This window comes from Macaca thibetana, chromosome 14, assembly GCF_024542745.1.
Source record: "Macaca thibetana thibetana isolate TM-01 chromosome 14, ASM2454274v1, whole genome shotgun sequence".
Lineage (NCBI taxonomy): Eukaryota > Metazoa > Chordata > Mammalia > Primates > Cercopithecidae > Macaca > Macaca thibetana.
In genome coordinates, this window is record NC_065591.1 from 64,151,246 (window position 1) to 64,164,019 (window position 12,774).

The window sequence follows — 12,774 nt, forward strand, 5'->3', positions numbered from 1 at the left end:
CCCTCACTGAGCCCCCATCCTCTCACGGAGCCCCCATCCTCTCACTGAGTCCCATCCCCTCACTCAGCCCTCACCCCCTGAGCCCCCATCCTCTCACTGAGCCCCATCCCCTCACTTGGCCTCATCCTCTCACTCAGTCCCCATCCCCTCGGCCCTCATCCCCTCATTGAGCCCCCCATCCCCTCACTGAGCCCCCATCCTCTCACTGAGCCCCCATCCCCTCTCTGAGCCCCCATCCTCTCACTGAGCCCCTATCCCCTCACTAAACCCCATACCCTCGCCAAACCCTCATCCTCTCACCTAGCCCTCATCCTCTCACTGAGCCCCATCCCCTCAGCCCCCATCCCCTCACTGAGCCCCCATCCGCTTAGCCCTCATCCTCTCACTGAGCCCCCATCCCTCACTGAGCCCCCACCTTCTCACTGAGCCCCCATCCCCTCACTGAGCCCTCATCCTCTCACTGAGCCCTCATCCTCTTACTTAGCCCTCATCCTCTCACTGAGCCTCCATCCCCTCACTGAGCACCCACCTTCTCACTGAGCCCCCACCCCCTCATTCAGCCCCCATCATCTCACTCAGCCCCCATCCCCTCACTCAGCCCCCATCTTCTCACTCAACCACCATCCCCTCACTGAGCCCCCATCTTCTCACTCAACCACCATCCCCTCACTGAGCCCCCATCCTCTCCCTGAGCCCTCATCCTCTCACCTAGCCCTCATCCTCTCACTGAGCCCCATCCCCTCACTCAGCCCCCATCCCCTCACTCAGCCCTCATCCTCTCACTGAGCCCTATCCCCTCACTCAGCCCCCATCCTCTCACTGAGCCCCATCCCCTCACTCAGCCCTCATCCTCTCACTGAGCCCCATCCCCTCACTCAGCCCCCATCCTCTCACTGAGCCCCCATTCCCCACTAAGCCCCCACCCTCTCAATGAGCCCCCACACTCTCACTCAGCCTACATCCCCTTACTTAAGTTCCTACCCTCTCACTGAGCCCCTCACTCTCACTGGGTCCCAATCCCTTCACTGGGCCACCCCACTCTCACTGAGCCCTCATATCCTCACTGGGTCCCCATCCCCTCACTGAGGCTGCCCACTGTCACTGAGTCCCCATCCCCTCACTGAGCCCCCCACTCTCACTGAGCCCCCAGGACCCGGACCCTCTTTTCGCCCTCCTTCCCTCAGCATGTGAGGATCCTGATATGGGAGCAGACCGTTCCCGGTGTCCTCCGAGACAAACCCTAGGGATGGTCAGATTCTGTAATGAAAGACCTGGTCAGTTTAGCGGAAGAAATTTCTAAGGGATGGGCCCTGAGGACCCCCAAGTGGTAGCGGAGGGAGACAGCCAGCCTGGGCCGAGGTGGGCGGTGGGTGCTTCAGTTGCAGCTGAAAGGCCTGAGATTTTTGCTGCACTCAGCAGCAGGTAATCAGAGGCTTTAAGATAGCAGGAGACACAAGAAGAGGAAGGCGGCAGAGCTGGGGCCTGAAACAGTCTGGGAGATGGAGGTGGGGCACCAACAAGAGGGAAGTGAAGCCTCCTTTCAGGAAGACCCTGGCCCAGGCAGCCTTCCAGGATTCTCTCCTCTCCAGCTCTGAGGCCCTTTGCAGCCCTTACAATTCAGAGTCTCACCAGCCCTCAACATCAGAATGTTCAGCCTATCATTTTACAGAAGGGCAGATGGAGGTCCAGGGAGAGGGCATCGATTGGGATTGCAGCCCTGTTGTCCTGGATCCCAGGTCTCTGACTCCCAGCCCAGGGTTCTTCCTGTGAACAGACCCATCCCTAAGGGAGGCCAATATGGCCCAGACCCCTTTTCTGAAAGTTGGTTCCTTCTCAGTGTCAGGGAACTGTGGAGCAGGCTTCCCCAAGAGGGTTTCTGGTCAGGCCATGAAAGATAAATAAAATGGGATTGACTGAAATGAAAGTGGAGCAGGAAAGGTCTTTACAAGGGAGTGAACAGCCCTTACAAGCACCAGAAGACAAGAAAGCCAGACACACTGGGGGGATGCAGCTGAGCATCTGAGACCCTGCAGAGTGGCAGGAACAGGGGCAGGTGGGGCTGGGAGCTGGGGCGGGGGGGCCTCCTCACTCCCGCCTTGACCCTTTTTCACCCTGCCTCTCCCCACACCGCCCTGAGCCCATTCCCTGCCCGTTGCCTCGGGCCTCCTTATCTGTCTTTATGATTCAGCCTCCACGCCACACCTGCTGCTGTTTGCCAGCCGTCCAGGGTTTCCTGGAGGAGCACCCTCCACACACCCCCACCTCCTCGGGCACTGCGAGAGCCTCAGGCTCCATGGCAGCCTGCAGGTCGGTCCCTCTCCCTCCTGGGGGAACCAGAGCCACAGAGGTCACCATCTGAAGGACCCTGTACCCAACCCCGCCCATTTCACAGAAAAAGAGGCCAGAAAGGAAGGTGTTTTCTCAAGGTCACTCGAGGCTAATCGCTGGTTGGGACTTGGGGGTGCAAGTAACAATCACTGAGCTCCTGCTGTGTGCTGGCCCCTGTGCCAAGCACTTGGCACCTGTCATCCATTAAGCCAATAGACCAGGCCTCAGGTAGGAAAGCAGAGAGACAGGGAGGGGGCTGAGCTAGAATCCAGACCTGTCTGAATCCCATTCCAGTGCTCTTCCCTCTTCCATACACCTGGGTCTCAAGTCCCCATCCTGCTGGGAGCTCCTGAGAGCAGGGCCCAGCCGACCCTGGGGCCTCTCCGCCCTAACTGTGGAGGTGGGCTCACCACCAGACACCAGGCACAAAGGTGGGCAAGCAAAGCTCAGATACCAGAGAGAGCACTGGGCCTGGGCCTTCACCCTAATCCTTTTTCAGGTAGCAGCTGAGCCTGGCAAGCCACTCACCTTCACAGGGGCCATGGAAAGAATTCCCGTTTGGGGATGATGACGGGTATGTCCTGATGATGGGTATGTCCCCTGGGAGGTCCTCGCTGCCCTGACCCTCTTGTCTTCTCATTCCCTGGCCCTCCTCCTGGAATCTTCAACCCCTGTCTCCCAGCAGGCACTCACCTCCCCATCTCCACTGAGCTCTGGGATAATTGGATTTGAACATTCACTTTTAATTGATTTTTTTTTTTTTTGTATTTTTTCCAAAGGGCTTTCTGAGTCTGAAGTGGTTGGAGGGAGGATGCTGAAAGGGCAGCTGATGCCAAGGATCTGAGCCCTCTCAAAGATTCCTGGACCACAGATACGCACCCACTCCACATGCCCAGACAGCTGAGGGGAGCATGTGTGGGTCCCAGGGGGTGGAGCAAACCTGCAGGCTGCCCCCCACTGCCTCCTGAGCCTGTTTTCCTGCATCCCTCCCAGGAAGGCCGCCCAGGCTGCTTCGAGGAGCCTTCCTGGAGGAGTGGAGCTTATATGAAGCAAAGTTCTTTAGAGTTAGAGGGGGGGGTTGCTGGAGGGGAGCAGTTCTTTAGAATTAGAGGAGAAAGGGGAACATGACCACATTTTCCCCGTTAAGACTCTAAAGACCTTTCAGACGATCCTCTTACAGATGGGACATGAAGGCTAGAGAGAGGTGGCAGTGGCTTTGTTCCCATGCTCCTTGACGGAGACGTTGTTCGGGGAAGGTGAAAGGAGCTCAGTGGGAGAATAGGAGGTGGGAAGGTGACTATCAGAGCAGAACCAACTCCTTCCATGGGAAAGGGCTGGAGAGAGACCAGCATCCTAGAAACCAGGGTTTCCAGCACCAGGAGGGGCCTCAGGACCATGAGTCCAGCATCCTCAAACAGGAATTCTTTCCATGGCCCCTGTGAAAGGTGAGTGGCTTGCCAGGCTCAGCTGCTACCTGAAAAAGCCACGTCCCTGGATCACTTGGCCTGCTGGAAAAGCCCTCCTCATAGGGGTAGAGAGCTGCCTTCTGGGGCACCCCCACTGGTGCCCACTCTGCCCTCAGCTCCTGCCTAGTGCCCCCTGGGCCCCACAGTGGCTCTGCATTCAGTGCTTAGCAGGCAATGGCCACATCCTTTATAGCCCGCCTCCTCCCAGCAGCATGCCTGCCCTCAACATTTTCTCATCTGGTAAGTTCCACTTCCTCTCACTGTCCCCTAAATGGCCAGGAGTCAGAAGACCCGAGTCCTAGGCCTGGCTCTGCCTCATACCTGGCATGTGACCTTGGTCATGTCTCATGATATCCACCCATCTGGAAAATGAGGAGGCTGAATTAAATGGGCATCGAGGTATCAGGGGGCCAAGTGCACTGATCCAAAGATCCTGAAGTCAGTGATTCCAGCATTCTCTCGCAATGGTAATCCCCAACAGACAGTCCTCACCACGGATCAGGCCTGACTTAAATGCTTTACATGTGTGACATACATTTAATCCTCCCCACAATCCTATAAGTACCATTAGTATCACCATTTCGCAAACAAAATTGACGCACAGAGAGGTTGTGTCATTTGCCCAAGGTTGCACAGCTAGTAAACAGGGAGCTAAGATTTGAACCCAGGCAGTGGGGCTCCAGAACCCTCAGCAGGACGCTGCCTCTGATCTCCCTGTTCTCAGATGCAGGGAGTTGGCACCGTGAGCTCCTGCAGGCCCAGCATGCTGGGATTCCAAGTCCAGCCTCACAGTAGTTCTCACAGCATGCTGGTGTTCTAACTGATAGACCCCATGGCCCCAACGTTCTGAGACTCTGCTCTGAGGAGGCCGCAGCCATTTAGAAGCAATTAGAAGGAGAAAATTCACCATCACTTGGTACTTTCTCTGTGCCTATCCATTTCCCCAACAAAGAGAAGACATTGCTTCTGCCCTTCTATGCTGGGGTCAGCAACCTGGCCAATGAATCCCACCTGGCAGGGAGGCAGAGATCAAGGTTAGATGGGGAGGGTCAGACCAGTTGACCTTGGATGGTGCCTTAGCCCTGAGAATCCTTGGCCATGCAAGAGGGCAATGGGGGTGCAGAGAATGGCTCACCAGACTTTCCCCTCCTGGGGCAGTTCATGTGGGGGGTCCTCACACACCAGCCGGGACTCCCCATCCAGCAGGTAGGTGTAGACAGTTTCCTAGGACAGAAGGCACTTATGAAACCCTGTGGAGAGGTCCTCTCAGCTGCCCAGTCCCAGCCTGCACGCAGGGGTCTACGGGGCAAGGTCATGGAACCTGTGGGAGTGGAGCTCTGGCAATGATCTGTTTGGTTTTCTCTCCAGGTGATTCCAAGATGCAGCCAGGGCAGCAATACACCTTGTGAACTAAGCGCCTTGTCCTCTCCTCTTGGAAGGAATTCCACGCAGGCAATTCCAAGCAGGATTCATCAACCTGCGACTTTCTTTACGACCCGAAACCCAACGTGCCAGGCAAAGAATTTGAAGGACTGAAGGTGCAGACAAATCACCTCCCATCCGGGGATATTTCCCTGCCTGACTCCAGCCTCAGACATTCAGCAAACAATAACCGAGCATCCACTCTGAGCTGTACCAGGGACAGGGCTCGGAATGCTCCAGGAAGCATCCCTCCTTCAACTCTACAAGAAACCACACACCTATAACCCCAGCCAAGGGAGGAGCACAGAGCAGGGCACTGCACCATCCTCTGTGGGGGCTGGAGAGGGCTTCTTGGAGGAAGTGACCTTTCAGCTGTCACTGAGTGGGAATTAGACACATTCAGGGAGTGGGCAGGGTGCAGAATGGGCTCCCAGACCTTGTTGCAGGTACACAGGTAGGTCCAGAGGTGTATAGAGCATGGAGCATTTAGGAACAGATAGTGAGGGAAGGGGCACCAGGGATGGGCCCGAGGTCAGTAGGGCTGAGTGGGATGGGCCTTACGAACAGAACTGGGGGCAGGACAGGACGTGCGCAGGGAGACGTGAGCAGATTTGTATTTTGGAAAGATTGCTCCTTAGAGGGAGATCAAAGCTCTTGCTCTTTAATCCTCCCTCCCCAAGGGCCCAGAGCAGCTCTGGCCTCAGTTCCAGGCCATGTCTTGGCAGAAGTAGTTGCCCTCACTGACCTACAGGCAAAAATCTACATTCCTTCCAAGCAGAACTGGCAACCCTTAGGGATCCCTGACCAACCCCCATGCAACATAGCCTTGACCACAACTCTGTGTTTTCTCTGCAGGAGGGTGGAAAAGGGTTTGCCTCCCAGCTGAAGGTATCCTGGAGGACTTTGGGAGGAGGTGACAGTGGAGCTACGTCTTGAAGGCCCACACTCAGTAAATGTGGAATCCTTCCCAGAAGAAGCAGTTGCCTTCCATGACTCTGAGAGTCCACAATCCTGCCAGCCACTCTCGTTGTCATCGGCTGTCCCCAGCCAGCCCCCACTCCCTCCCAATCCCCAGGAGATGCCTGGCCACTACTTCCAGAGACACTGAGCCAGGTTCGGTGGTGGGTGTGGCATGGGGTGGGAATGATAAGGCCTGAAGGGAGTGAGAGGGGCAGACACCCTCTTGTTTGGCTGGAATGAAACCTAAGTGGGATGTTCAGGGATAAAGAATTCAGTGGGAAGGAGGCCGCCCACTCCTCGGCTATATCTAGCCTCCTTGTCATCCATCTCTTCCAGCAGCCTGGGAGAGGTCTGAGTTATTTGGCCCAAAGAGGTTGAGAGACCAGGCAGGGTCACACAGAAAGTCCTACCCATGCAGAGGGAGGGGTGGGTAATCCATGGGGGTAGAGGGGGACAGATCCTTGCTTCACTTCCGGATGTCCGTATGTCTCCCACCCCCTCACTCAGTCCTCTGAGTTAAAATTAGCTGAGTCTATTGGAGAGAAGGAGGGAACCATTTCAGACACATCAGCACCATCTGCATTCGGGGCTGCCTGCCACAATGGGTGCTGATGAGGAAGCCAGGTGCCAGCAGCTCTCCTCCCTGGGCGGGGGTCCCCTCCCCATCTCTGCTCCCCTCCCTGGGGGCAGCAGAGCAGACCTCAGCTCCCTTACCTCACTGGGGGCTGAGCCCCTCTGTGCAACCAAGCCAGGACTCCTGAAAGTCAGGGCTTCCCTACCTCCTATAGGTCTCTTGGCGGGGGGGGCCAGGGTTGACATTTCCTACTGTCCCAGGAACCTGGACCACAGCTGTCATCCCAGCCCCCAGCTTTGGGGAGACAATTAATCTGTCACAGAGCATCTAGGCTGGCACAGCCACCAGGGCACCCTGCCTGTGAAACAGAGCCAGTCACTTCCTCCTCCCACCCTAGGGCAGCCTCAGTGGCCACAGAGGCTCTTGGGGCAGCTCTGCAGAAACCGACCTGCCAGCTTCTACCACCTTCCCTTTCCAGATGTGCCTCCACCCCAGGCCAGATGTTGCCTTAGTCTCATCCTTCTCTGGGAGGATTTATTTTTGGGCTCCAACATGCCACCCACTTCCTACCAATTTCACACTCAATAAAGCTCACTCATTAGCCCTCCTCCTGGGCTCTGAACTTCTAGGAGGTTTGGGGAAGGCAGAGCTGAGGAGAGGGAATGGGGGAGCTTAGATACCAAGTCCCATTTATCCCTGTCATGCTGTGTGACCTTGGGACAAGCGCCCTCCCTCTCTGGGCCTCCGGTGGTTCATCCATCAAGCAGATTCAGGGACAATGGGCTCCGGAGGGATGCGAAGGTCACATTCTGAGTTGGCCATGTTTCCTGGAGCAGAGGCTGCCCTTGGCAGTGTTTAGAGTAGGGAAGAGGACATTTAAGGCTATCGGGACTCAGTCAGGGCATCTCCTCCTCCAGGAAGTCTTCCATGCCCTTTAGGCTGGATCAGACTCCCTTCCCCAGACTCCAAAAGTCCCCTGCTTCTCTCTATCTGGCACAACTGACAACCTGCTACTTTGGGCCTCAAGGGCCAGTTTACCCATCCTCCTGCCTAAGGGATGAACAGTGGCCATTGAAGCCAGGTTGGGGAGTGGCCTGGAATAGATGACAAGGGGCACAATCTCCCCAGTAACGCACTTTGGGCTCAGGCAACCATGATCACCATCCTCCATCTTCCCCAAACCTGCAACTCATCCATGGTATTCGGATGGGACAAAGAGAAAGATGCTAAAATGCTGCTAGAGGCCATTTTCCTAGCCTCCCATCTCCAGGCAGGGCACTTTAACCCAATGCACATCTATTCATCAAAGCTGAGCCCTATTCTAGTACCTCCCAGACCTGGTTTCCAGGAAGTCCTTCTACATGTCTACCCTCTACTTCTCCTGCTGCATGGATTCCAAAACCCAGCTGGCTCCACCACGTCCTGTTATCCTAGGTGAATCCCTTTCATTATCTGAGACATAGCTTTTCCGCTTAACCTCTAAGGCCCCTTCTGGCTCAGCTGTTGCAGGATTCCTATGCAAGTTCATTCCTTGGTGCTTCGCTTCCGGCTTCCTCCTCCAGAAAGCCATCTCAGAACACCCACCCAGACCCTTCACTTCCCCATGAAAGTCCTCTGGGCAGGGACCCTGCCTCTTCCTTCCCCCTTGACCCTGAATGAGGTACAGCGTAGAGCTGGTCAAAGGCTTAGGGGGCGGGGTGGGAAGTGTGGGGCAAGGGCGGGCACCTACCACTCGGGGGAGCACAGCTGACAGGGCCTCCTTGACAGCACGTTGCAGGCCCGAAATGTCGATGACAGAGCCCAGACTCAGCAAAGCATCCTGGAAGAGAGGAGAGGGCAGTGAGGGGCTTTGCCGGGCAGGCCAGGGCAGACCCATCTGCCCAAAGGATTGTGAGCAAAACCCCCCAGCTTAGTCCAGAGCCCAAGGCTTTCAGGAATCCCAGGATCTTAGGATCTCAAAATCAAACAGTCTTAAGGCCATATAAGGTTCAAGTACCCTCATCTTACAAGTGGGGAAAATGAGGCTCAGAGAAGGGCCAGGGACAGGGACTTAGCAAAGGCCTCACAGTGAGTCAACAGGTCAAGCCTGGCCTAGACTCTAGGTCCCTCGTTCTCTAGTCAAGGACAATTCTGGCATAGTAGGGAAACCACAAGGCTCCAAATTAAAACAAAACAAGCAAACAAACAAACAAAAAAACACCCAAATTTGAATCCTAGCTCCACTGTGTATGAGCAGTGAGTGTCTTGGTTGAGTCACTGAGCCTCAGTCTCCTATCTGTAAGTTGGAAGCAGCTGGGGCTGTTGCCCCCTACAGGCTGACATGAAGACAATATGAAATCGAGCCCTTAAAAATGAAAATAAAAATGAATCAGAGCCCTAAAAGTGCCTCACAGAATGCCCAACACAGAGTAGATGCTCAGCTGAATATTCGCTGAAGCTGGGTCCCGCTCACTTTCCCCAGAAGGAAGGTGGTCTCACCTAGTCTCATTTTTCCAGCCTAGTGAGGGGCTGGGTTGAGAGTATCAAGAGCCTATGGGGTGCATGACCCATAAGGTGGGAGAACAGTTGGGCCATCCCTGGCAACTATAGGAGGAGAAGGAGACGTCAGCCTTGACTGCCTCACAGCCTTCCCATCCCAGGAACAGAACTCGTCCTTGCAGAGCCGGAACGGAGACAAAAGTCCCTGCTTCTCGCTCTATTAACTTGGCCAGAGCCATGGGGATCAAAGAGAAAGGTAACAGAACAAAGGAAACGAGGGCCAAGGCAAGATCGTGACTCACACCATCCACCAGCCATGCCCTCCCGCAAGCCCTTGGAAGTCCTTTCAGATGTCTTCCCAGTGGAAGGCTGGGTCTGTGTTCAGAAAGCAAAGTGATTAACTGCAAGATGAAGGAGACATGGCTGGGTCCCCATTCATGTGAACATGATATGAAGTTGAGTGTCTTAAAAGACCACAGCTCAGCATGAGCCCACAGTGTAAGCATGACTGGCAAGAAATAAAAATGCTCAAACTGCAGGACATATTAATAGAGGTATGTTAACCCAATTGGGAAAATGACAGTTCCCCCACTTTTATAGTCTAGTTAGACCATCCCCTGTCCATTGTGTCCCAGGTGCTGACAAGATGAGACTCATCCAGAGGAGGCGACCTATGAAAGGAGGGAATTGGAAACCAAGTTTTGCATGTGACTAAGACTGGATAACCCAGGGGTGCCTCATCTAAAGCAGAGGAGACCCAGGGTTATCAGTCTCCAACTCCAATTTCTCAGACCCTCCTAGATGGCGGATCTGAACTCTGGCCCCATGGATAGCCTGGGGACCCATAGGATTCCACAGGAGGCTGGCCTTGGTCTAGTGGGATGAAGGACCTTCTTCCAAGCAGGGCCACACTACAAAGGCATGCTACAGGTCACCAGGAGAGAGGGAGCAAGTGAGCTGCCCATCCTCAAGGGTGCGCAAGAGTGGGCTGAATGCCCATTTGCCAGAAAGCTCCATGCTGGGCTCTAAATGAAGCCTTGCATACAGGCTTCAGCTCCAAATTTCACTCCTGGGTCTTCTTGGCTGCAGTTTCCTCCTCTACCCCCATGGATCCTGTGTTCCCAGGAGGAGGGCAGCAGTGGGCCTTCTCCCCAGATGCTTACTCAGCATCACCTTCTCCAACACCCAGGCTTCCTTGGTCCCTCCCACTGCTCAAGAATGAAGATACATATCTTGGTCATGGGAAGATGTCTGCCATCAGACATCAGAAGCTACTGATTCCAGACAACACAATACCCAAATTGGATCACTTGTCCTTCGACCCTTAGGCTCCTCATCACAGCACAGACACCTTCAGCACCACACAGTCACAGACCCCACATCCTTGCAGACATCCCAGCATGCCTTCAGACACCATCCACATGCGCACATACACACACATGTTCTCACTGGTACAGTTCCTTACAGATTCACAGGGCAAGAGCTCGAGTGATGCCTGTGTACAATACACACAGGCTATTATGGCCTTCCAAGGTCAATTCTGAAGACTAAAAAGGGGAGGAAGAACTGATGCCCCCAATACTCCCAAGATAGTCTTCCAGACGCATGCTCCCCAGACCAGGGCTCTAAAGACAGTGCAGAAGGTGATGTTAGTTTATGTCTATTCCTTCCTGGAGGCAGAGGAGTCAACAAGCTGACTCCTGAGAGGCCCTGCCCTTGGTGGAGTCTGACGTACGTGATGTGGACTTGGGGAAGAGAGACCCAGGTGACAAAGTGAGCCTGATACAGGGGGAGAAATTTTTCAAAGCCACAGGCTTCAGAGAGCTAAGTCTCCTCATTTGACCGATGAGGAAGCTGAGGTTCAATGAGAAGCAATGATCAACCTGTGGTGAGCCAGCCAGTCAGGGCAGAGCCAGGTCCAGAACCCAAACCTCTGGATCTCTAGCCCCTGTCTGGTTCCTGCTCAGCACCTGATCCCCAGCTCCCACCCTAGGGGGCTCAGAAAGAACAGTCTGTCCTTTGTTCTGATTGGTGGACTCCTCAACCTGCCCTTTGCTTCAATTGGGGAATGCCCTCAACTGTCCTTTACTGGAATTGGTGGGTGCCTGCCTGACCTTTGCTCTGATTGTTCAGTTTTCTGTGACTTTTCAGGCCAAAGGCAGGATAATAGCAATAAGGAGATCAGGAAAAGAAAGTTGGGGAGAGTTGGAGCAGCAGCAGGGAAGGGTTTCCCATCTGTGCCAGAGTGGACTGGATGGCAATGTGACCGATGAAGCCCAAGGCTCTCTGCAGGCATCCCTCTGTCAGTCTACCTCCTGGTCCTACCCAGCCTGCCCCAGGAGTGGAGGGTGTTGGGTGCAGGAACTGAAGCTGGGAAGAGCCACTTCAGATCTGGCACTCAAAGGGGCCTTCAAGGCTTGCTCAAATGCCATCTCCTCCATGAATCTTCCTCAGATCTCAAAGCAACCTCACCCCATTGCATCAACTCAGGGGAGGAAACAGCTCAAATTGCAAAGCCTATGAGGTGTGGGCTCAGAAGGAAGAGTCACTGCTTCAGTGAAGGAAGGAGAGAATCAGTGGGGAGCAGCTGAGAATGGGAAGCAGGGAGATTCCTGAATTGAAGGCACAGATGGGGAGTGAGGCTTAAATCAGGGGCCTTCAATCTTAAAAGGAAGAGGAAAGGAAAAATACAGACACAGCTTTACCTGCTCACATGCCCATCTACACATGCCACACAAATACATATTGCCATGCACACACCTCTATTCATATGTATGTGCACAGTCTCTCACATAAACATGCACACAGACAGATCAAAAGGCAATCATATATTCAATGCATACACAAGGCTGCACTTATGCATGCACACCACACACACACACACACACACACACACACACATACACATACACAAACTCAGGCTTGAGATGGGGTGAAGGAAGTCACATTTCCTGCCTTCACAGCTTTTTGGAACAAATATCAGTATAGATATCAGCATAAAAGCCAGGCAATTTCCCAGACCACAGGGGAGAACTTGTGGTGTGTAGGAAAGAGCCACAATTTCCAGTCCTGTCCCAGATTGACTACATAAGTTCTGTGTGGCCTTAAGCAACAACTTTCCTCTTCTGAGCCTCAGTTTTCTCATTACTAAAAAATTGATCTTTCTAGCTCTGCAGCATATAGTTCTATGGTTTTGTGGTTTAATTCAATGAAGCTGGACAGATGAGTGGGTGGGTAGATAGATGAATGGGTGCAGGATGGGTTGGGAGTAGATGGATGGTGGATGGATGGGTGGGTGGATAGGTAGATAGGTGGCTGGGTGGGTGGGTAGATGGATAGATGGAGCCTTTCTGCTCTCCCCAGCTCCACCTGCAGCTCTGTAGTCTGAGGTAGGGCCAGTCAGCACCACAGACAGCACCATTACCAAGGACTTATCTTTCATTCACCCCAGATACCAAGAAAGGGGAGCCTGTTCTGAGTCAGGCCTCCTCTGAAGCCAGGGTTGCGGCTCAGCCTTGGGCTGGATCTGCATTTCTGCACTTATCT

General features: G+C 54.1%; 1 protein-coding gene and 1 long non-coding RNA gene across 4 annotated transcripts in view; one reads left to right on the forward strand and one right to left on the reverse strand.

Annotated features, from left to right (window-relative positions):
• LOC126935316 (uncharacterized) overlaps positions 1-12,774 on the forward strand; it is a 342,634-nt gene that overhangs the window by 104,993 nt on the left and 224,867 nt on the right. The gene's annotated exons all lie outside the window — the stretch shown is intronic.
• The window catches only part of PDE2A (phosphodiesterase 2A), a 100,273-nt gene that overhangs the window by 25,715 nt on the left and 61,784 nt on the right, over positions 1-12,774 (reverse strand). For all 3 annotated transcript variants that reach the window (XM_050756117.1, XM_050756119.1, XM_050756118.1), the window contains 2 exons: positions 8,480-8,569; positions 4,930-5,018 (listed from right to left, as the gene is read on the reverse strand). In XM_050756117.1, the coding sequence (XP_050612074.1) occupies positions 4,930-5,018; positions 8,480-8,569 (179 nt within the window). The remainder of the gene's footprint in view (positions 1-4,929; positions 5,019-8,479; positions 8,570-12,774) is intronic.